This window comes from Danio aesculapii, chromosome 21 (genome assembly GCF_903798145.1).
Source record: "Danio aesculapii chromosome 21, fDanAes4.1, whole genome shotgun sequence".
Taxonomy (NCBI): Eukaryota; Metazoa; Chordata; class Actinopteri; order Cypriniformes; family Danionidae; genus Danio; species Danio aesculapii.
Window position 1 is genome coordinate 23,178,213 of NC_079455.1, and position 23,994 is coordinate 23,202,206.

General features: G+C 33.2%; 1 protein-coding gene across 1 annotated transcript in view; it reads left to right on the plus strand.

Annotated features, from left to right (window-relative positions):
- myo5b (myosin VB) overlaps window positions 1-23,994 on the plus strand; it is a 103,187-nt gene that overhangs the window by 37,338 nt on the left and 41,855 nt on the right. Inside the window, 12 exon segments of the mRNA XM_056447202.1 lie at window positions 860-1,031; window positions 5,216-5,360; window positions 8,560-8,716; window positions 9,356-9,499; window positions 9,587-9,668; window positions 11,475-11,582; window positions 11,678-11,787; window positions 14,601-14,866; window positions 17,051-17,132; window positions 19,047-19,187; window positions 19,389-19,511; window positions 21,167-21,250. Of these exon segments, the coding sequence (XP_056303177.1) occupies window positions 860-1,031; window positions 5,216-5,360; window positions 8,560-8,716; window positions 9,356-9,499; window positions 9,587-9,668; window positions 11,475-11,582; window positions 11,678-11,787; window positions 14,601-14,866; window positions 17,051-17,132; window positions 19,047-19,187; window positions 19,389-19,511; window positions 21,167-21,250 (1,614 nt within the window).

The following is a 23,994-nucleotide window of genomic DNA, read 5'->3' on the forward strand; positions in this document are numbered from 1 at the left end:
AGTTAGAGGTTATGTGTAGTGGTTATTTTTCATATCTAGCATGAACTTCACTCGAATATAGTGGATATCTTGGTTATTATGTACCCTTAATTAAAAAAAAAACTTCAGACAGATTCTTTGAAAATGTAAAAAATCCTTTTGATACAATAAATGTTGAATTAGTGTATGTTTATTTTAGTATTTTTGCAGCCGTAATATTTCATAATTTAAAATTGAAAGTCTGGGTCTGAGCTGATGCAAAAAAAAAAGACTTAAAAAATGAAAAATATTTTAAGACCATTTGAATTTGAGCAGTTTCAGTAATGTTCTACTAAAAAAAAATCACCTACATCTTGAATGGCCTGTGCTTGAGTAAATCAACAGCAGGTTTTTCTATTTTTGGAGAACTGTGCTTTAAAGAATGAACTCGCATGTCACAAAAAAATGTCTGTGCTTCCTGGACAAAGCTAAAGTATTTCATTCAGTTAAAACTGGATCAGTAAGTGGTATTTGGCAAACGAAACTATACTGTGTTTAATCATTCATGACACAGCAGTTGTGAATTAAACCAGATCTTAACTAGATCGTACTGCTTCCTGCATTAGTTCGGGTTTCACTGCACTAAAGAAAGTGTGTCTTATAAATCATTAACCATGTTTTGCTGTGTAAGATGTGCAGTCTCTCAAAGACTGGCAATATCTCAATATTCTCTAGTGTATTATCAAAAAACAATGTTGGGGAAACCTTGAATATACCAGTAGATGAAACTCTCAGTTGCATGTAATGTATTGCCAACACTTCAGAAAGTTTCTTCACAATGTGATTTGAATCCAGTCAGTTTCTAATGTACTGTTTATGGCATTGCTGTCTCTGTTCGTAGACGTTAGAATATCCAATTGGTCCCAAAGACAATCCACTTCCATTTCTCCGGAATCCCGATATATTGGTAGGAGAAAATGACCTTACGGCTCTCAGTTACCTGCACGAGCCTGCTGTGCTCCACAACCTCAAGGTTCGCTTCCTCGAGTCCAACCACATCTACACCTATTGTGGTAAGTCATGCTGTATGTAAGTCAATGTCTCTGATTCAATGTAGTGCTGAGCAGATATATTGGTTATGCTTTGAGGATTTTGGCTGATTATGAGAGATACACAGTATTATTGTAACGTAATAGGAATTAGCAGATGAAGACTTCAAATGTAATCACTGACAATGGCTTAAGATGCATTTACAGTACACTGCAACTCAAAGGGATGCAGTGACACAGAGTCATATCTTTTGCTGAACAGATCCACAACTTTTGATGCTCATAAATGTTCATGAAAGTCATTGTGCTGCACGTATTAGGAGGTTTACTGAAGGTGGCAGCTGTCGTGCAGTAAGGGGTTTGCATCTTTAATAAACTATGACAGTTTGCGTTGAGAGCGACGCAGTGGCGCAGTAGGTAGTGCTGTTGCCTCACAGCAAGAAGGTGGCTGGTTCGAGCCTTGGCTGGGTCAGTTGGCGTTTCTGTGTGGAGTTTGCATGTTCTCCCTGCGTTCGAGTGGGTTTCCTCCGGGTGCTTCGGTTTCCCCCACAGTCCAAAGACATGCGGTACCGGTGAATTGCATAGGCTAAATTGTCCGTAGTGTATGTGTGTGAATGAGTGTGTATGGATGTTTCCCAGACATGGGTTGCAGCTGGAAGGGCATCCGCTGCGTAAAAAACATATGTTGGATAAGTTGGCGGTTCATTCCGTTGTGGCGACCCCAGATTAATAAAGGGACTAAGCTAAAAAGAAAATGAATGAACGAGTTTGTGTTGATCGAAAAGTAAGAATGATTAATAAATCCATATGAAACAGTCCCTTAAAAGTGATGTTGCATCTTTGCTCTCAACTACAAGCGTACTGTACCAAAGTCCAACCAAACTGTGCTCGGTTGAGGGTTAATTGTTCCTGGGCATGGTTCAGATATCCTAGTGTGATATATATATATGAAGTCAGAATTATTAGACTATTAAATTATTAAAACTATTTTTTTTGTTAGTCTACAGAACAAATCATCTTTATACAATAACTTGGCTAATTACCCTAACTTGCCTAGTTAACCTAATTAACCTAGTTAAGCCTTTAAATGTCACTTTAAGCTGTATAGAAGTGTCTTGAAAAATATCTAGTCAAATATTATTTACTGTCATCATGGCAAAGATAAAGTAAATCAGTTATTAGAGATGAGTTATTAAAACTATTATATTTAGAAATGTGTTGAAAAAACTCTGGGGAAAAATTGGAAAGTGGGCAAAAAAATACAGGGGGGCTAATAATTCGGGGGGGGTTATAATTCTGTATAATTAATATAATATACTGCATATACAATTGAAAAGTCAGAATTGTTAGCCCCCCTTTGAATTTTTCTTTTTAAAATATTTTCCAAATGATGTTTAACAGAGCAAGGAAATTTTCACAGTATGTCTGATAATATTTTTTTTTCTGGAGAAAGTCTTATTTTTATTTTGGCTAGAATAAAAGCAGATTTAAATTTTTTTCTGAACCATGTTAAGGTCAAAATTATTAGCCCCTTTAAGCAAATTTTTTTCCGATAGTCTACAGAACAAACCATCGTTATACAGTAACTTGCCCAATTACCCTAACCTGCCTAGTTTACCTAATTAACCTAGTTAAACCTTTAAATGACACTTGAAAAATATGTAGTAAAATATTATTTACTGTCATCATGACAAAGATAAAATAAATCAGTTATTAGAGATGAGTTATTAAAACTACTATGTTTAGAAATGTGTTGAAAAAATCTCTCCGTTTTATATATATATATATATATATAGTTTTGTTTGCTTTTAAATATATTATTCTATAAAGGTAAATAACAAAGAATAAAAATATCATGTTATCATAAATCATAAAAAAATAAATAATATATATATATATATATATATATATATATATATATATATATATATATATATATATATATTTTTTTTTTTTTTTTTTTTTTTTTTTAATATATATAATTATTTGACCCCAATAGAGTTTAACATCAATTTAAATATTTGTGGGGAAGATCTACCATAGTTTTAGCTTATTTTCTTCATTGTTCTTTTTTTAAAACAGATTTCCTCCTGTTTTTAATGAGACTGCTTTTTGCAAATTCTGCAAATGATCTTGGGTACCCAGGGTCAATAGGCTTTACTGAAGATGAATAAAGACAGCATATCTGTTTAGTCTACAGTCATTACCTTCAGTGTCTTTGTTAGTTACTATGTTCCTATGACAACATCCCCTTGTTAACAGGTGGCATTTTGGGATTGCGTCGGATCTATGGGTGTGTGTGTTTACTGACAAGTTGTTCTGGAGAATAAGACATATTATGTAATGTATGATTGAATCCAAACAAACTTCCTGACGTGTCCTCGCAGACAATCAGGAAGAGTGTCTCTACTCTTTAAATACACCTACACTTTGGTCATACGGTCAGATATTTGTGGTGCAGTCTAAGGACCGCCCAGCTGTTGTTTGTCTTCTTTTATTGTTGGGATTTTGTTATGACTCAGTGATTCCCATTATGGTCTCTGCCAGGTCATAACAATGGCCATTGCCTCATAATTCCTCTTTATGCCTTGTATGCCTTTCATCTTCCTTTGTACTTCCACATACGTGAGTCTGTGTTGTGTTCTGTCTTTGACACTGACACATCATGCATTAGTGTGACTATGATTGCAGTGATGTCATTTGAGGATTGAAGCCCCCTTATATTTTAGAACTCTTAACGGATATAAAAAAAAGCAGTTTATATTGGAAAAATTGTAGAATTTTGATCATTATCATCATGATTTTGTTTGTATTAATTTATCCAGCATGATGTATTAAGGTATGACACTGCAGGTGGAAAGGGTACAAATGAACTAATAGTTATCAGAACTCTTCCTCAGTTGATTAAGAATTGCAAATGTTTTTGTATTGCTAGATTTTTAAAAATCTAATCTTTTTTAAAATGCAGATTAGGTTTTATTGTTTGCATACATTTCTAGCACAGAACACTTTAGATTTACTACCAATTCCCATTATTAACTACTGGTTTATTATTGTGATATAATTAATAAGATAAGGATACTATTAATAAGATTTTTAAAAAGTATTATGAAGGATTGTTGTTCTACATCCCTAATCCTACCCAATACCTAAATTTTATGTTACTATATTACTTTTAATAAGCAGTAAATTAGTAGTTTATTGAGAAAAGTTTTAGTTATTAATAATAAAAATAAATGTTTATTTGTAAAGTACTTTTCTTACATAAAATGCTAATCAAATTGCTTTACAAGTGTAAGTAAATATTAAAAAAAACATAAACATTTGGGTACTTAAATATAGAAACGGATGTAAGCAAATGCAGAAAACAAAACAAACATAAAACAAGTATAAGATAATACTAAGAATAAAAATAGACATAAATACAACATAAATTAGCAGATAAATACATACACATGCTTACTCTATCTATATGCACACTCTGTCTGTCTATACACACACATGTACATACAGTATACATATAATGTTAGAATTATAATGGTTTGTTAATAGCAAGTAATGTACCTTAAAATAAAACGTGACCAATTCTGAATATCATTTGAAGTCATGTTCAAAATCTTATATATATATAAAGATATAAAAGTTATATTTTATTATCCCATTTTTTTTCTGTCGGTTTGCAGTTTATATATATATATATGTATGTATGTATGTATGTATGTATGTATGTATGTATGTATGTATGTATGTATGTATGTATGTATGTATGTATGTATGTATGTATGTATGTATGTATGTATGTATGTATATATATATATATATATATATATATATATATATATAATCATATAATGTGTCAACACATCACTCTGTAAAACCCTTCAGAATACTGTGCTGCTGAAATGCTTAATTATGGATTAATGTAGGAAAAAAAATATTTTGAGAAAACTGCTCTTAAAATTATGTTAAATTTCATCATAATTCATAATTATTCATCATTTCATCATATATTTCGTCATAAATTGATAAAGTGTGATAAAAGAAAGTGTATTTTTAGATATGTTATTTCTGTCAAACTGAAAAAGGCAAAAAGTCCAAAATTTAAAAGATTGACAGGTACATAAAAATAACCCAGTTTTGGCCATTAGTGTTTTGTCTCAACAGTGCTGCAAAGTTGTAGATATAAAACTGTGAATTTTTCCACTCAGGGATTGTTCTGGTGGCCATCAACCCGTATGAGCAGCTACATATCTATGGAGAAGAAGTCATCAATGCGTACAGCGGGCAGAACATGGGGGACATGGACCCTCATATATTTGCGGTGGCCGAGGAAGCTTTCAAACAGATGGCCAGGTTTGGGCACGCTTTTTCATAATCTTGCAAAATGACATGCTCATTTAAATAAAAATAAATAGATAGTCAAAGTGCTAAGAAGCCATTTCAGTCCACCTGTCCTCACTCTTCACTGACAATGCCAAAATCACAATGAGCATTTCTAATACGATCGTATAATTGGATAATACTACATTTAATCAATTAATTAATCAATTAATTAATTAATTAAAATATTTAAGTTATTTTTTAATTCATATTTTTATTTTAAAATTAAATATATTTATATTATTATCAAAAAACTGTAAGAAATAGTTGATAGTATACAACTCAAATGTATAATGTTTGGGGTCAGTTTTTTTTCCTTGTTTTTCTTTTACTAATTAATACCTTTATTCAGGGAGAATTCATGAAAAGTAACGGTATAGAGTTTTTAATGTTACTGCCTCAAAGAGCTTAAGAAACTACTTTCAGAAGCCAACTCTGAAACTTTTGAATGGTATATTTGATATATCTATTTTATATTTTATATTTCTTTTGGATCACAATAATTCTTGTCATCTCATAAATAAATTATCTTAATGTGTTCATCTGCAATTCAGTCTTTCTTCTAAAGCTGAATCTTAAAGCTGTTTAGTAACGATGTTACCTTTTAATAAAGAGCTCTGGTTTCAGAGCAGTGACTTCCACTGGTTGTAAACAGGAAGTGACATCACACACTTTTAAAGCTGTGAGTAATCCAAAAGTTCAGCTTGACTCGGTAATGGATGGAGTGGGTGGATAATTGCAGTGTACGCAGCATCATTCTTCCATCCTTTGTATTTACATGTGTTTTTTTTCCTTTTTGGTGCTTGAAACAAAAGACAAAGCCATTTGCGCATCAGGTTTAAACTCGAGCTAAACATCCTACGCCTAGTCATCGTGACTCTTAATGACTTGTGCAATGCTGGAGTCCTGAAATAAGCAGGAAAAGACAAGGCAATGCTTGTGGTCAGACTATGTGTGTTTGATTAGCTGTTTAGGTGGGGTTTTGCACTTGTCAGTTAGCCTGAATGGACATGTCAATTATTCTGGACATGTCAATTATTCAGGAGTGTGTCAAAGAGGCCCGCTGCTGCGTTTTAGGTTTTCCTGTGAAAGCTCTCCTGGGTAATGGGTGTCCGTTTTGTGTGGAATGCTTTGCATATAGACTTTGTGTTCTATCGTACACCTGGTGCAACAAGGCGCAAGACGTGTATGGCGTGATTTGTTGCTATTATCAGACCAGCGCAAACCTCATTTTTGCGTTTTGCGCCACATTGTTTAAATAGCGAATCTATGTGCACCACTTCGTGGACTCAAAGGCATGCTGGTCTAAAAAGGAGGTGTGTTAAGGTGCATTGTTGGTACGTTGCTGTTTTGAGGAACTAAAGTAGACCGCACCATTGTACAACAACAAAAAAAAAAAATAAAGGATTAAATTGTTACAAAAACTTTTTATTTTCTACATAAATATGAAAACCACTGCCTCCATGCCTTCTTCATGTCAGGGGGATTTTTTTAGTTTATTCATGACAATTTGCATTTGTATAATGTTATTATTAGCAGTATTATACTTTATATTACTAATTATCTGCATATTTATATTTGTTTTAATCCAAACAACTTTAGATTTGTCCACCTGTCACGTTTTGGAATTGTATGCATCACCATATGGGGCATAAGAACAGGATGTGTGTTTGGATATAACTCTTTTTACCACACTTCAATATTACTGTTCATTTATTCATTAAAAATGAAGTAAAGAGAAAGTAAAGAGGCCAAATGAAGGAGTCTCATTCTTTATTCTTGCTGCAGATAGTCTGTTTAACTGTTTTCTCGCTAGTGAAGCATTCAGTTTTTCCACTTACAAAGTCCGCCATGTAAATAGCGAATGCGCCATGACTCTTAAAAGGAATGTGACTCTGATTGGTTTAATGTAGGTTAGGCTCAAAAACTTCTCATTAAGAGAATAAGCACAACTCTGTTAGACCATGCATCGGGGCGCAAACAATATTTTTCCATCTTTAAAATAGCAAAAGTGGATTTGGACACACCCTTAACACCATGTGCTTTACACTTTATGCCTAGATCGTTAAAGATTTATTGGAGATGTCAGGATTTACAATTCAAGTCAGTGGCTGACAAAATGTGCCTTTAAATCATATTTTCTTTTATGAAACAGACATGATTAATTCTTGTACTCAACACCCACTTTGGTAAGTCATTGGGTGCAATAGCATGCAATTTTTTTTTCCTATTCACTGCAAAATGTTCCCGATACATGCACTGTGAGACAATCATACTAACATTTAATCAACATAAATAAAATTGCTTTAATTTGTAAATTATATATTAATAATTATATTATATTATATTAAAATATTGTGTTTTAAAAATATCTATTTGTATATTATATCTTTTTGTTCTACATTTAAATATATCTTTATTTTATATGATAAAAAATATAGCTACATAATTTTAAATCATTGTATTTGATGTAATTCTTTTATGTATTATGTGTTAGGGGTGTTACGGTTCACAAAATTCATGGTTTAGTTCGACTTGACACAGTAATGTCATGGTTTGGTTCATTTTGATACAACAAATAGAAAAATTTCATAGATTTTTTAAAATAATTTTATTTCTTTTAATTAAAACTAAGGTTATAAAACATGATACAATATCTTCGTTCTTTTTTCTGTACTTTAAACAATGATGGAGCTATACTTGACCCATCTTTTGGGGTGTCTCATGATTAATTGATGTCTTGTTGAGCACAGTGGCACAGAGAATCGTATATTTTACTTACTTTAAGCTCTTTAATTTACAAATAACCATGGGCAGTTGTCTTGCAGAATGGTTCAGTATGAATTTGTGTACCGTTACACATCCAATATGTTTGGATAGCTTTATTTCTGTATTTTACGTTTGTTTGTTTTTTCATACACACTTTAATTGATTTTGTTAAGTAAACAATTCGCATATTATTAAAAATATAATTTTTATTTATTTTTTTATTTTATTTTTTTACACATGCTTTTTTTTGGTCAGTTTTAGATGTTATTCCGATTGTTTCATACTTGTACACCAAATAAAACAATTTAATTTTCTGGGGCCGTTTGAACAGTTCATATGAATCAATTCATGGGGACAGTCTTTATCACTGTTTCTGCATGTAAACCTGACGTTTCTCCTGCAGAGATGAGAAGAACCAGTCTATAATTGTGAGTGGCGAGTCGGGAGCCGGTAAAACCGTTTCGGCAAAGTACGCCATGCGCTTCTTCGCCACAGTGGGAGGATCAGCGAATGACACCAATGTTGAAGAGAAAGTTCTGGCCTCCAGTCCCATTATGGAGGTATGCTCTGATACAAATTCTCTAATTCAAGTCATTCCACTGAGAAAAAAAAACACCCAAGTCACATTCAATTAGTGTTGAATCTAATAAATTTGTACCACCAAGTACTACTATTTTGTGCAGAGGCTGGAAAGGTGCCCTCGATTCACTCATCGCTCCATCTCTGACACACTTAAATTAGAAAATTAAACTGAAGAATCACCAGGCCTGTTTGAAAAGATAAGAATGAAGCCGGCATGTGTGCCCTTCAGGAAGATAATCTGTGTGCAAGTGAGAGGGGCCAAATCTCACAGTCAATTTAGAGATAGCACTATAGCGGAAATGAGCACTGGCGATAGAAACATCTCTTGGGATGCAAACCGAGAGCTAGAACGTCCTAAAACTACAGGTGACTCATAACATAGCAGCTCAGACAAACAAATAATCCCAAATCACAGTAATTATTCATTCCAAATGATGCCGCAAACAGGATTCGAGGTTTACGCCTCTTGCACCTTCTGTTGTGAAACTCTTTCTCCACCCTTCTTGCATTCTATTATTCATCAATCATTGTAATTTGATAAGCTTCTGTCCCAGTTTAAACCGACTGAAGTGTGACTCGACTGTAATTAAAGTTTTTTTGTTTTGTTTTCAATGTAGGCCATTGGAAATGCAAAAACCACCCGCAATGACAACAGCAGCCGTTTTGGGAAATACATCCAGATTGGCTTTGACAGGAGATATCATATTATTGGTGCCAACATGAGGACGTATCTGCTTGAGAAGTCCAGAGTAGTGTTTCAGGTGAGTTTCACTTAGGAAGGATGCTTTAAGCTTTAACCGCAATCCCTTGTGCATGTCTGTGTGCTAAACATGTGTATATTGTTGCAGGCTGAGGAGGAGAGGAACTACCACATCTTCTACCAGCTCTGTGCTTCATGCTCTCTGCCAGAGTTTAAGGATCTTACCTTGAGTAAGTGGTAAATGTGTTAGAGATATGCAGATTAGCTGTGAAAGTGAATCTGGGATGGCTGACAATTTCCTTTGGTGGTTTAGATTTTCTCTTCATAAAGAGACACAGATTATAGTGATTATACGACACTTCATAAGACATTCTGCGAGATGACAAATGTACAGTGACCGAAAGAGCTTATCATACTGCAGTTTTAAGACAACATGCAATTAAAAAAAACATTAGCAAATTATGAAAAGATCTTAAAATCGTCACAAAGGAAACACATTAAGAAAACACGCTGCAAATGCTCACAACGCAAACAAATTATGAATGATGTTGTAGGGCCTCCTTTTGCGCCCAATACCGCATAGTCTTGGGAATGACAGGTACAAGTCCTGCACAGTGGCCAGAGGGATTTTGAGCCATTCTTCTTGCAGAATAGTGGCCAGGTCATTACGTGATGCTGTGGAGGAAATCATTTCCTGACTTGCTCCTTCAAATCACCCCAAAGTAGCTCAATAATATTTGGATCTGTATCATGCTATGGGAGATGTTCAACTTCACTTTCATGTTCATCAAACCACTCTGTCACCAGTCTTGCTGTGTGTATTGGGGCACATGGTCAGTGATGCTCCCATCTAGCACAAGTATTGGGCCAGTGATATTGCAGCCCAAATCATCACTGATCCACCCCCATGCTTCACTCTGGGCATGTAACAGTCTGGGTGGTACGCTTCTTTGGGGCTTCTCCACACCGTAACTCTCCCGGATGTGTGAAAGACAGTGAAGGTGGACTCATCAGAGAACAATATTTTGCTGATGAATTTTTGCCCAAGAATTTTGCTGCTGGCACCATTGTAACTGACATGTGGCATTGGCACCAGTGACCAGAGGTTTAGCAACCAGGCTATGTATATTGACCCTGTGGAGCTCCCGATGAACAGTTTTGGTGGAAACAGGAGAGTTAAGGTGCACATTTAAATCACTCAGAATGCTTTGTGCATAACAATATTTTAAGCAAAACTGTGCAATTACTCTGCTGATTAAACCTTCATAAACTGCTCTTATTGGTGGAATGTGCAGTCAATGAAGATAAATGAATGCCACCAGGCTGGTCAGATTTAGCCATGAATCCTCCAACACTAAATTGGCCAGTGTTTCAGTTCCATTGTCCAAACCTTGTATATTAATATTGTCTCAATACTGGAATTTCTAACTTCAATTCAATACCTTTAAATGTATTGATACTCTATACCATGGGGAAATATTGCTTAATTATATCATTAATTTTTATAATTGCCTAAATATAGCATTACATTTGAATTAAAACTAGACCAGCATGTCCCGTCTTGTCAGAACCGTTTTTCAGATGATTTTTACGAGCCCTACCAAATTTCCACAGGCCTATGTGAAAAATAATAAATAAGGGAGTGAAATAAAATATCAGTTGTTTTTGTTGTTGCAAACAATGTACCATTCCAATGTAACACTTCACAAATTGTATCATTTTTAATAATTCTAGCAGGTATCATTACTGCGGATAAGGGATACTGTATCATTTTATATATTTCATTATCGAATCGAAACTTATTGAAATATCAGTTCTTATGACAACACTAACATATTTGAGTCATGTTTTTTATTATATTTTAAAATATATTTTAGGCCTGTGATGGCACTTATTGCCTATTTTATTATTGCCTGCTTGTTTTGCGCACACAAAGGTTCAAATAAACTACATAATCAAACCAAACCTACTATACCAAATGTGAACACACCCCAAGTCCTCCTTTTTCAAACTTTTCATTCACTCTCATGTTTTAGCCAGTGCAGAAGACTTCACTTACACTTCTCTCGGTGAGAATATTTTCATTGAGGGAGTGAATGATGCTGAGGACCTTGTGAAGACAAGAGAAGCTCTAACAATGCTTGGTGAGTTTGACTGCAGCAGCAAACATGACTATTAGCCTTTGCAGCACTAAAGTCCAGCATACATATTTTTCATGCTGACTCTATGTGTTGTGCAGGTGTAAAAGAGAACCACCAAATGAGCATCTTTAAGGTAATTGCCTCCATTTTGCATCTGGGGAACGTGGAGATTGTGCTGGAGAGAGATGGAGAATCCTGCCATATCAATGTAAGTGCACAGCAAATAATGCTATTGTAAATTATTAAGGGTTTTCACAGAAAAAAAATAAATCAGATTTGTTGGAACTAAAATAATTAAATATGGGGCAGATTTTTGCTAAATTTGCAACAAAATAAAATAATATTTTATTATTTTGCTCTAAAAATATACACAAATGTACACGTTCTTGATTTTTTAAATGAATTTTTTAATTGATTTCTGTCATTTCTATAACTGAAACACTGAAAGAAACAGATATAAAGTACATTTTATCGCCAAAACTGCTGAATCATATTTGAAAATGAAACCAACTGTTTGAAAATAATGCATTAGGGTTGTTTGATATATGTAATATGTAGAAGTTTAGTGAGTGATACAATTTCAAGTTGTAATAATGTCACGTGGCATGGATCACACACCAGATGAGAATCATGTATTAACAACTTTTTACAAGCTTTGCACGCCAGGCAAGAACATTCTATTTGTGAATACTATAATGTTTTTTAAAATGTTAAACTATGCAGATTGTGCTCTCTGCCGCGGTCCCAACTGTCCAAAGTATGTGGGAAATCTGCAGAAATTAAAAAAAAAAATGCTGCCACTTTTGCATGATTTTGTGTTAAGTTCAATGATCGCACAATTGCGAAATCCTGGAGGAAAAAGTATCCTGTGTAAAAGTAAGACTTTTTTCCATCAAACTTTTCTTTTATTTTGAATTTTGTGAACCAAGAAAAAACATGCCGTAGACGATCACCATACAGCAGTGTGCATAGATATACATGTAATAATCAATAGACCGGTTGTTAAATAATAATAATAATGGCAACAGCAACAATTGTGACAGTAAAATGGAAAAACTGAAGAATAAATGACAAAGACATACTGAAACAAATAGAAATAACAAATATATATATATATATATATATATATATATATATATATATATATATATATATATATATATATATATATATATATACACATACTTACACATAAAACAAATTTCCAAACCAAAAAATGCAATAAACCAAATCTGTATTAAAGGTAAAGTAAGGGTAAAATTAAGCCAGTTAAAAATAAATAGCAATAGACAAATAGATTAAGATATTCAAAACCGTGCTGAAAGAGGTCTACGACAATTAAGAAAAGTTATTAGAAGCCTAAACAGGGAACCTCAAACAATTACTATGAATATAGAAAAAATCATAATAAAATAATATAATAAAAATAAATTAATTTAAAAAAAAAAGTATAATAAAAAAAATTATAATAATAATTATGGGGCCTGGAACCAAAACGTTTTTACTTTTTTACGTTTTCAGTGAAATTAGTAAACCTTTAAGTTTTTACAAAGTTTGTGCCCAAAGTCTGATGGTGTCCTCTCTTGCACCATGGATGCGAGCAGTGGACATTTCCAGATACACAATATCAATAAAAGTTAGAATCCAATGATGTTGACTAAGAGAACGTGGAGGCTTCCATCTTGTCGCAACAATTTTCTTGGCTGCTGTCAAGCGAGCTAAAAACACTCACTTCTGAATTTTGTTACGCTGGATATCAGAAAAATCATCTAAAATGAAAATAGAGGGGGCGAGAGGGACTGAAATATTTAGTGCTTAAGACAAAATTAGCTTAACCATAAAAATTAAGACTTTTATTGTAAATGTAATAACTGTACATTTCTGCAAAATAGACAATAGAGAGTTTTTCATGTTAAAAATTTCAAAGAATGCAGCACGTGGACTCAACATTAAAACCACATAAAACATGGAGGACCACAAATTACAATTTGCATTTTGCATAAGATTTTATTTAAGATAATGTCAGCAGTGTTACTGACTTTAGAATGCTTTTTCATTCATTTATTTTCTTTTCGGCTTTATTAATCAGGATCACCAACTTTTCCAGCATATGTTTTACACAGCAGATACCCTTCCAGCTGCAAGCCATGACTGGGAAACACTCATTCACACTCATGCACTATGGACAATTTAGTTTACCCAATTTACCTATAGTGTATGTCTTTGGACTTGTGGGGGAAAGCGAAGCACCTGGAGGAAACCCACATAAACATGGGGAGAACATGCAAACTACACACAGAAATGCCAACTGACTCAGCCAAGGCTCGAACCAGTGACCTTCTTGTTGTGAGGTGACAGTACTACCCACTGCGCCGCCCTAAAATGCTTTTTATTACTGTTTATTAATACAATACAATACTGCACAGTGTAGATTGTGATTTTTAGCCCCCAAAATATTAAAATATAATGTTAATACTCTTAAAAATGTCTTGTGATATTTGGGCGTGGAATAGTTCTGTGGAATCTTCTTGATCATTATTTTCAGGATCTGAATCTGGCTCAAATTAATATGGCAATATTCTCGGCATCCTTAATTGTATTGGAGCAGACAGAACTTGCTGCTTTGGCAATGGGTGGGACATGACTTAAACACTGTCGGATCTGTTCACCAATTACTACACACTAGGAAAGCTAACCAATCACAACACTTTTTATCAACACATGTGCCTTTATTAAACCCAGAATTAATTAAGCCATTTGTGAAAAACGATACATTTTTTGAACCACCAAGCTTGAGAACATGTTCTAGTATGCCACTCAAGACTATGCCCGAATCAAGACTTTGAAAAAAAGCATAATAGGACTTCTTTAAATTATGAAGTTGGATTATACTTCTAGAAGGCAGCTTTAAAATGAAATGTCACGGAAAACTTTATGCAAATAAACTTGACTTGAATGATCTTGTTGTTTGTTATTTATTTTGGCACTTATGCATTAAACGATCTCTTTTTGCACGTGCAGAGGGACGACACTCATCTGCATCATTTCTGTCGGCTGCTGGGGATTGAGCAGGAGCAGATGGAGAACTGGCTATGCCGCAGGAAACTGGTGACCACTTCTGAAACTTATGTGAAAAACATGCCCCACAGCCAGGCGGTCAATGCCCGAGACGCCCTGGCCAAACACATCTACGCCCATCTGTTTGACTGGATCGTGGAGCATATCAATAAGTCCTTGCATACTTCCAGCAAACAGCACTCATTCATCGGGGTGCTGGATATCTATGGGTAATTTTTGTGAATATTAGCGAGCATGCTAATAAAGATTGGTACTGGGCAAAAAAAATTACATTTACATTTTTTAATTGAGTAGATTTGATATTGATTTTCTATAAGCCGTGATTCAATTAAAAATTATTAATTAATTAATAATTTTTTAAGTGAGTGGATTTGGTATTACATTTTTTTTCTGTATTATTTGTTCCAGGTGTTTTCTAAGTAGGAAAATACTTCTCTGTTGTATGACCCGTTTCCACTGACTGGTACAGTATGGGTCGGTACGGGTCACCTTTATCACGTAGCTTGCATTTCCACTGCCTAAAGGGTACCAATGGTACTCTTTTGGTGGGTGTGGTGTACGAGTGAAATGTCGCTCAAGGAAATCTCGCTCAAAGTAAAGCTGTACGGGTCGTTCACATAACAGTACGAGAAGCACTTCTCACAAAACAGAGGCTTTAAACACTTAAATACTTGTGTATAAATGTTCATTACTAACTTTTCTATGAACATAATTTGATTATAACTGCAGATCAATGAAATAGCCTACTGTAACGTTTGCAATTATATGAAATAAATAAATAAATGCAACAAATATGAACACATACAGCCCCTTAAAGTTCCCGATATGTTACCAATTACAGAAAAACTACACAGAGCATCCATGTAGTCCTTAATTGGGTTCAAAAACAACACGCAGCATATAGCCCTGTCAGTGCAAACCTCTCATCTGTATCTTTAATCTTTATCAGCACAGGTAACCTCTGTTTGAAAGTAATTCCAGCATTCTGAGTTCATAATAGTCCAAGAGGAGATGATAATAGTTTAACATGGCAGTTTGTTCATGTTTCAGGTTGCTGAAAGAATCATTTGCTCCTTTGTTTTTTCTGCGCTTCTCTTTAGTTTTTTCGTGCTTCACTCTGGCGTTTGTCTGTTTATGCACTTCAATAATCATGCACACGTTATTATCATCAGCTCAAGAAGTTCGTTTTTTCAAAAATAGACGCGCACGCTAGCAATCGTGAGCTGCCTGGAGAAAATGAAACTGTTCACACTTTTAGGTTCCTCGTAAAACAAAAACAGGACACGGCAGATTTTGTTCTTTTTTGTGGCTGTTCATCAAGACAACAACAAGGTTTGTTTGAGCTCAGGTCGACCATGGCTCGGTATTATATACATATAGTATTACGATGTAATGTCTCGGCAGTGTATTTAAAAAATGGCAGTTCCTTTGTTTTAATTCTCCTGCTTGTGTATGATCAGCTGTGCGTCTAGCTCCGCCTTTTAGTACCCCCTTTTGTCGTTTTGTCGTACCGTACAGTACCACACCGTACCACTCAGCGGAAATGAGCCATTATTGGAACTTGTAAAGTCAGACACATAATTTTGTGTTGAAATGTCCATCTTTTAAACAGTCAGTCATGTCTAAAGTGAAAGCGATTGTGAGACAGTATCAGAGTATAATTTTTCAAAGTAACACCCTAATAATACACAGTTTAAACAAATAAAATATTCATCAAAGAATGAAAGAAAACATTTTAACTAGTCTTGGCTTAAGATGATTAAATGTGCAATATATTTGAACTTCTAGAATCTATAAATATCTTTACATATATCTATGTTTGTGTGTGTGGATGCGATTTATTTCAGAGGCATGGGTAAATTAAAATAAAACAAATTTCATATGATTTCATAAGTATTATATATAATATATATATAACATGGGCACTATTTTTGACCACACTGCTATATTTCATATTATGTCTTATTTCATGCATATAAAATTTGTTCTGTTTTAATGTACCAATGCATCATTAAAAAAATCTAATCGAGAGCTTGTGAATCAAACATCTGAATCCATAACCAGGCCTATATAAGATTTAAAAACGTTTCAAGTACTTACAGTATATACAGTAGAGTAATCTGTCTCTAAGGGCAACAGGAAACAGTCTTTTGTGATTTGACCTTCCATTAGCTGAAACCTCAATGAGTTTGTAGAGTCAGCATTTGCCTTGGAGCCTCTCTGACCATGGGACTAATTACTTCCTTACAGAAGGGAAATTATCGATCACCATTAGAGTAAATAAGCTGAGAAGTGCCAAGATATAGGATGCAGAGAAAAGTTCAGGTGTTTAGTTTGTTTTTAGAGAAATCTGAAGGATTTTGAATACTGTTATTGAATTCATCTTTCAACAGGTTCGAAACATTCGAGATCAACAGCTTTGAGCAGTTCTGTATTAACTACGCCAATGAGAAGCTACAGCAACAGTTCAACTCGGTCAGTAATAGAAGCTCTCCAGAAACAAATATCTATATATCTCGTATATATTAGATAAAAATATTATCAATATAATTGAATTTATTCTTTATTAAGTTTTTTATCTTAATTTACTAGTCTTCAATTATTTAGAATTATTTAATCTAAAATATTTTCCAGACCCAACCCCTGATGTTGCCATTTTTGGGTTTCCAAAGATTTGGTCCCAGTTTAGTTCTAAACAACTTGATTTTTTGGCCTTTACCTCATTATTAGGTAGGCGTCATATTCTACATCACTCGAAATCAAATAAGCCCTCATCTACATCCCAATGGCTTGTGGATACCATGTATTTTCTAAAGTTGGAAAAGGTTAGATGCTCTGGGAAAACTAATTTCTTTAAAAAGTGACAATGTTTTATAACTTACTTTAACTCTCTTAACGTCTTGCCTTGAATTTAAAAGACGCACTCTCTTTCCTTTTTAATTTATTTATTTCGTAGTCATTTAATTTTAGTTTTTTTTAAGTATTATTATCTTATACTGTTTAATTGTAAACATTCACTTTCTACATTGACAATGTATCTGAACATTTGATTGTGATAGGTGAATGTCTGCATTCAGTTGGTTGTAATTTTCCGTACACTTTTATTACTCTTGTTTCCATTTTTTCCCCTTATGATTATTATTAATATTATTATCATTATTATTTTTTATTTATTTATTTTTTTTCAGATTTTTTATATTATTATTATTATTATTTTCTTCTTTTTTTATTATTTTCTTCTTCCAATAACTAAAAAATAGTTTTATTTTACAAGTTCAAATTTAAGGATTTAAAATTACTTTCATAAAATGTTGTTTTAACAAAATGTTTATTTCTTTTTTTTGTTATTTGTTATTAGATAAAAGTTTTTTAAAATATATAAAAGATTTGGTAAATATAATTTGTTAATTATTTTGAATATTTCATGATTTTCCATCAACATATACAGTTGCAATCATAATTATTAACCCTCCTGAATTATTAGCCCCACTGTTTATTTTTTTTCCCCAATTTCTGTTTAGCGGAGAGAAGTTTTTTCAACACATTTCTAAACATAATAGTTTTAATAACTCATCTCTAATAACTGATAAATTTTTTTATCTTTGTCATGATGACAGTAAAATAATATTTGACGAGCTATTGTTCAAGACACTTTTATACAGCTTAAAGTGACATTTAAAGTCATAACTAGGTTAATTAGGTTAACTAGGCTGATTAGGGTAATTAGGCAAGTTATTGTATAATGATGGTTTGTTCTGTAGACTATCAAAAATATATATCTTAAAGGGGCTGATCATTTTGACCTTAAAATGTTTTTTAAAAAATTACAAACTGCTTTTATTCTAGCTGAAAAAAACAATAAGACTTTCTCCAGAAAAAAAAATATATTATCAGACATACTGTGAAAATTTCCTTGCTCTGTTAAACATCATTTTGGAAATATTTAAAAAAGAAAAAAAATTCAAAGGGAAGCTATTAATACTGATAGTAACTGTAAGTGAGCAGCAACATATAGTTTTGAACCATTGTCCCTCTTATTATTAATAATTATTAATAAATACATTCTACGATTATCACATATTTTCAAAACATATATATTTACAATAATAATAATGATATTGTTAAATTAAACATCTAATTAAGCTGTAAAAAATGCTGGGTGCCACACAAATCCATTAACTGAACTTAATTGTTTTATGTTCAATACACTTAAATTTGTAAAAATAATTAAGTTGTCCCAAAAAAACCCTTAAGAATTGTGTCGTTTCAACTCATTTTGAATAAGTAATTTTATCAGTGTACTGTATGTCATGATCGTTGGCTGTATTTAAATGCAAATATAAAACACTTGGTGCATTTACTAACACATGTCCATCCTCCACCCCTCAGCATGTGTTTAAGCTGGAGCAAGAAGAGTACATGAAGGAGCAGATCCCCTGGACGCTCATTGATTTCTATGATAACCAGCCATGCATTGACCTCATTGAAGCCAAACTCGGTATCCTGGACCTTCTTGATGAAGAGTGTAAGGTGAGAGAAAAAAATACACAGAATTGGAGAGGCAGATCCCCGAGCAGAGCATCTCATTTAGTTTTAAACACCTCGGTCTCTTTGAAGTGCTTGAGTGAATGAATCAGTGCAGCTTTAGAAGTGTTGAACATGCTATTTCTGCTACAAGTAACCCAAATAAGGTTTTCAGTTTAAAGTGTTTTTCTTTTCTGCGTCTGACAGGTGCCCAAAGGAACGGATCAGAACTGGGCTCAGAAGCTGTACAGCAAGCATTCAGGCAGCGGCCATTTCGAAAAGCCCAGGATGTCCAACAAGTCCTTCATCGTGGTCCATTTTGCAGATAAGGTGGGTTTAGTTTATAATAGACAGGTGAATTTTATTCTAAGCATGCTTCTGGATGTTATAATAGTATCGCCCACCCTATCAGCATTCTTTTTATTTATTTTTTAGAAATAAGCCAGGCTTTTAATACTTTCGATTGTGAAAACAAAAGTCATTTTAACCCGTTTAGAGTACATTTGGTTTCAGTTTGACAGATTAGAAACATGACATGACTTTCAACTTTTTTTTTTTGCAGAAGTAAGCATATTTCTGACCGTGTAAGTAGCACAGCTGTGTATATAGAACAAAAATCAGCTTTAGCTTTTGCAGATTTAATTAGTAAAAAGAAAAATTTATCATATTTTCTGGCGCCGCGATGGCATAGTGGGTAGCGTGTTTGCCTCACAGCAAGAAGGTCGCTGGTTCGAGCCTCGGCTGGGTCAGTTGGCATTTCTGTGTGGAGTTTGCATGTTATCCCCATGTTGGCGTGGGTTTCCTCTGGGTGCTCTGATTTCCCCTACAAGTCCAAAGACATGTGGTACAGGTGAATTGGGTATGCTAAAATTGACCATATGGGATGTTTCTCAGTGATGGGTTGTAGCTGATAGGGCATCCGCTGCGTAAAACATGTGCTGGATAAGTTGGTGGTTTATTTCGCTGTGGCAACCCCAGATCAATAAAGGGTCTGAGCCGAAAAGAAAAATGAATGAATGTATATATTTTTCTTGTCTATTGATATTTTAAGTATTTGTCTTCTAAATATTTTAGGTTTGTTTTATTCTTCTCTAGTTTAAATTGATGTTCTGTGTTGTTTTGTGCTTTGTTTAATTTTGTATGTGTGTCTGTGTGTGTGTGTATTTGTATATCTGTTGTATATTTAACCAGGGTTTTAAGGGGATCTAATATGCAAAAATCACCTTTATATGGGGTTTAAACACAGTTGTGTGGCAACAGTCTGTGAATATAACCAGCTTCTGATAGTAAAACCATTATTAATTTTATTTTTTTATAATCACACTTCATAAAAACAGTCTGCAGAAACACTTTGATTTACATTCTCCCTCTGTAAGTGTCATCAGAGGATAAAAGTCCCACCAATTAGTGACAATGTCTCCCTTATTAGCGTAGAAGATTAGTCTTGTTTTTGAATCTGCCACTATACCTACACATGGGCATTTGTAGCTCCGCCTTCTATTGGAAATTAGGCATGGTTAGATCAAAGCCTAAAAGGGGGCAGTTTCAAAGAGTTGGGGTGGGGTATTTTGAGCTGAAACTTCACATGCACTCTCTAGGGACATCAGAGATGTATTTTACATCTTGTCAAAAGGGGCATAATAGGTCCCTATTAAACTGTTTTAACCCTTTAGGAGATCATTTTTCCCCAGTATGACAGAAATGAACCAAGATAGGATATTCATGCATTTTGTGGAAATTAGTTATTTTTTTGGTTTTGCACAGCAGGATTTTTAGAACAAACGGCTTCAGCTTTTGCAAAACTGCTTAATGAATCCCAACTAGTGAGGAACTTCATTATGAAACCCAGATGACAGTTAATAATGCATGATGAATACAACAGAAATAGCTTATTCTGCTCCATGCCAGTTTTGAGTAACCAGAATGATGTGAATTGTGGTACTGATATATGACTTAGACTCGTGATGTTTTGTCACCCCTGACAGGTTGAATATCAGTGTGACGGATTCCTGGAGAAGAACAGAGACACTGTTTATGAAGAGCAGATAAACATCCTCAAGGCCAGCAAGGTGAGAACTGTTTTTTTTGGGGTGGAGAAGACTAAAATAGTTTGTGTTTTAAAAATGTAAAAAGACAAAAAATAAGATATTTATTAATATTAATTCAGTAATTATTGTAGTGTTTTTAATAGTTTTATTTTAGATTTTCTGATTTTAAATGTAAATATATTTAAATATATAGTCATTTTGTATTGTGTTTGTCATTTTTGTTCTTTAAAAAAGTGTGTCAACGTGGTCATTTTATTTTGGATTTAGGTATTTCTTTTTCTTTCCAACTCCAGCTAAAATATATTTATTCTTTTTAGTTTCAATTTTTTAATTAATTTAAATTTGCAATAATTATAATCATACTAATTATGTCCGAGAGCTATTTTTGTATTACTTTTTAACATTTGAAATAGTTTATATTTTATATTTATTTATATTTTCAATTTAACATAATTTTATTGTTTACGTAATTTTATTATATTATTGTCTATAATGGGCTTGTTTTATCACAAAATCTAATATTTCATATTTGACAATTTGCTTAAAATCATGGCAAGTTTTTCAGTAATTTACTCACGCTCAATTACATAACTCTTTCCTTTTCAGCCAAACCTCTGCTTATTCCTTTCCTCAAGATTACATTATTGAAATCACACTTTCCCTCATGTTTTGGTTTATGGCCTTTTTAAATGGTTAATTGATTTAAAGTTTTCAGTTTAATAGAGGCCTGACCTCGTCCAGACTTCCCTCACCCTTTTATCACTCTAACAGTCTCACTCCTAATAGAGATGTAATAGGATGTCCATTGTCTTTGTCGATATGGATTCCACTATATTTTTGTTTGTCTTATGGTTTCTTGGCAACATAATTTGCCGGAATCTGGGAGAAGTTGAATTGTAGACAGCAGCACCTCAGCTCCTGAATGCTAAAAGTCTTCCCTGTAGGACAGTGTCGAAATGCTGTGGAGTTTAAAATTAAACTTTCACCAGGACACTTGTAATGAGGAGCAATTTAAACATCAGTCTGTCTGAAGTGATTTCTCAAGTTTCTCTTACTTCAAACAAGTTTCCCAGTGATTCCTGGCATTTTGTCCACCCACTGTGGTTGAAAAAATTGTGGACTTTCAAAGATGAAATGGTGAAGGAATGACTCATGAATATTAATTAGGCTGCATGCAAATACTGTAATGTGATTTGTATTGTTTTAATAAATAGTCAATGTGATAACTTGGTTATTTTACAGCTACCATTGATGTGAGTCTAGTATAACCTTTTAAAATAAATTTAAAAATAATGTACAATGGAGACAATCTATTAATGATAATGAATAGTTTATGAACCATTGATTAAAAAAATGTAAATAATGTAATCTGTGCCAGACCAACACAAATAAATGGGAGGAATCTGAGAGTGTTTCTACTTTTGATCAGTTTTATTTTATTTGAAGTTTAGTTTTTAGTTTTTATACTGTTTTCAGTATATAAAATAGCCTATATACAGTAGATAGTCTGTTTGACGAGGTGTTTTCTTTTTATACTTCTGATGTGTTTTAATATAGCTAATTCTGATGAATTAGCTTTAACTTTTCATTGCGTGTTCCTTTTTTTTTACTATTATGTACATATTATATTTCACACGCATATGCAAAGTCACTGCAATTGAAATGAAAAGACAAAGATGCTGGGAAATTAATAGTTTAAAATGTTTTTTTAAACAAACATAATTATAATTTAAATGAGAACATTGACATTTTGAAAAAAAGCTGAACTGAGACTTAATTATTAAAAATAAATTTGCGGGTGTTTATGTACGTCCTACAGCAAAACTATTTTTATTATAATTTCAGTGATCTGCTTGAGCTAGGTAAATTTATTTTTATGCTTTTGATGAAGTAGCATTCAACTTCAGAGCCCTTTAGACCATGCACCGGACCGTTTTTTTGTTTTCGCTGGTAATGTCTTGAAACATAAATAAAAAAACGTCCCATCACCTTAAAAAAACACTGTACATCTCTCTATATTTAGGTTAAACTTTTATATTTGTTCATATATGTGTGTATGTACAGTTGAAGTCAGAGTTATTAGCCCCCCTTTTAATTTTTTTTCTTATTTAAATATTTCCCAAATGATGTTTAACAGAGCAAGGAAATTTTCAGAGTATGTCAGACAATATTTTTTCTTCTGGAGAAAGTCTTATTTGTTTTATTTCGGCTAGAATGAAAACAGTTTTTAATTTTTTTAAATCCATTTTAAGGTCAAAATTATAAGCCCCTTTTAGCTACAGTATATATTTTTCCATAGTCTACAGAACAAACCATAGTTATACAATAACTTGTCTAATTACCCTAACTTGCCCAGGTCACCTAATTAACCCAGTAAAGCCTTTAAATGTCACTAAGCTGTATAGAAGTGTCTTGAAAAATATCTAGTCAAATATTATTTACTGTCATCATGGCAAAAATAAAATAAATCAGTTATTAGAAATGAGTTATTAAAACTATTATGTTTAGACATGTGTTGAAAAATCTCTCAGTTGAACAGAAATTGGGAGAAAAAAAAATAAACAGGGGGGCTAATAATTCTGACTTCAAATGTATGTATGTGTGTTTGTTTGTACTTTCATTTTAGTTGTCTTTTATTTCTTTAATTTTAATTTCCAAAATGAATCCTCATTGCACTTAACAAGTTTACAATGATAATAAAGCTTGTTAACAAGTTTTTAATGATTTATGAAGGAAATATAATGCTTTGTTTCATTATTTCATCT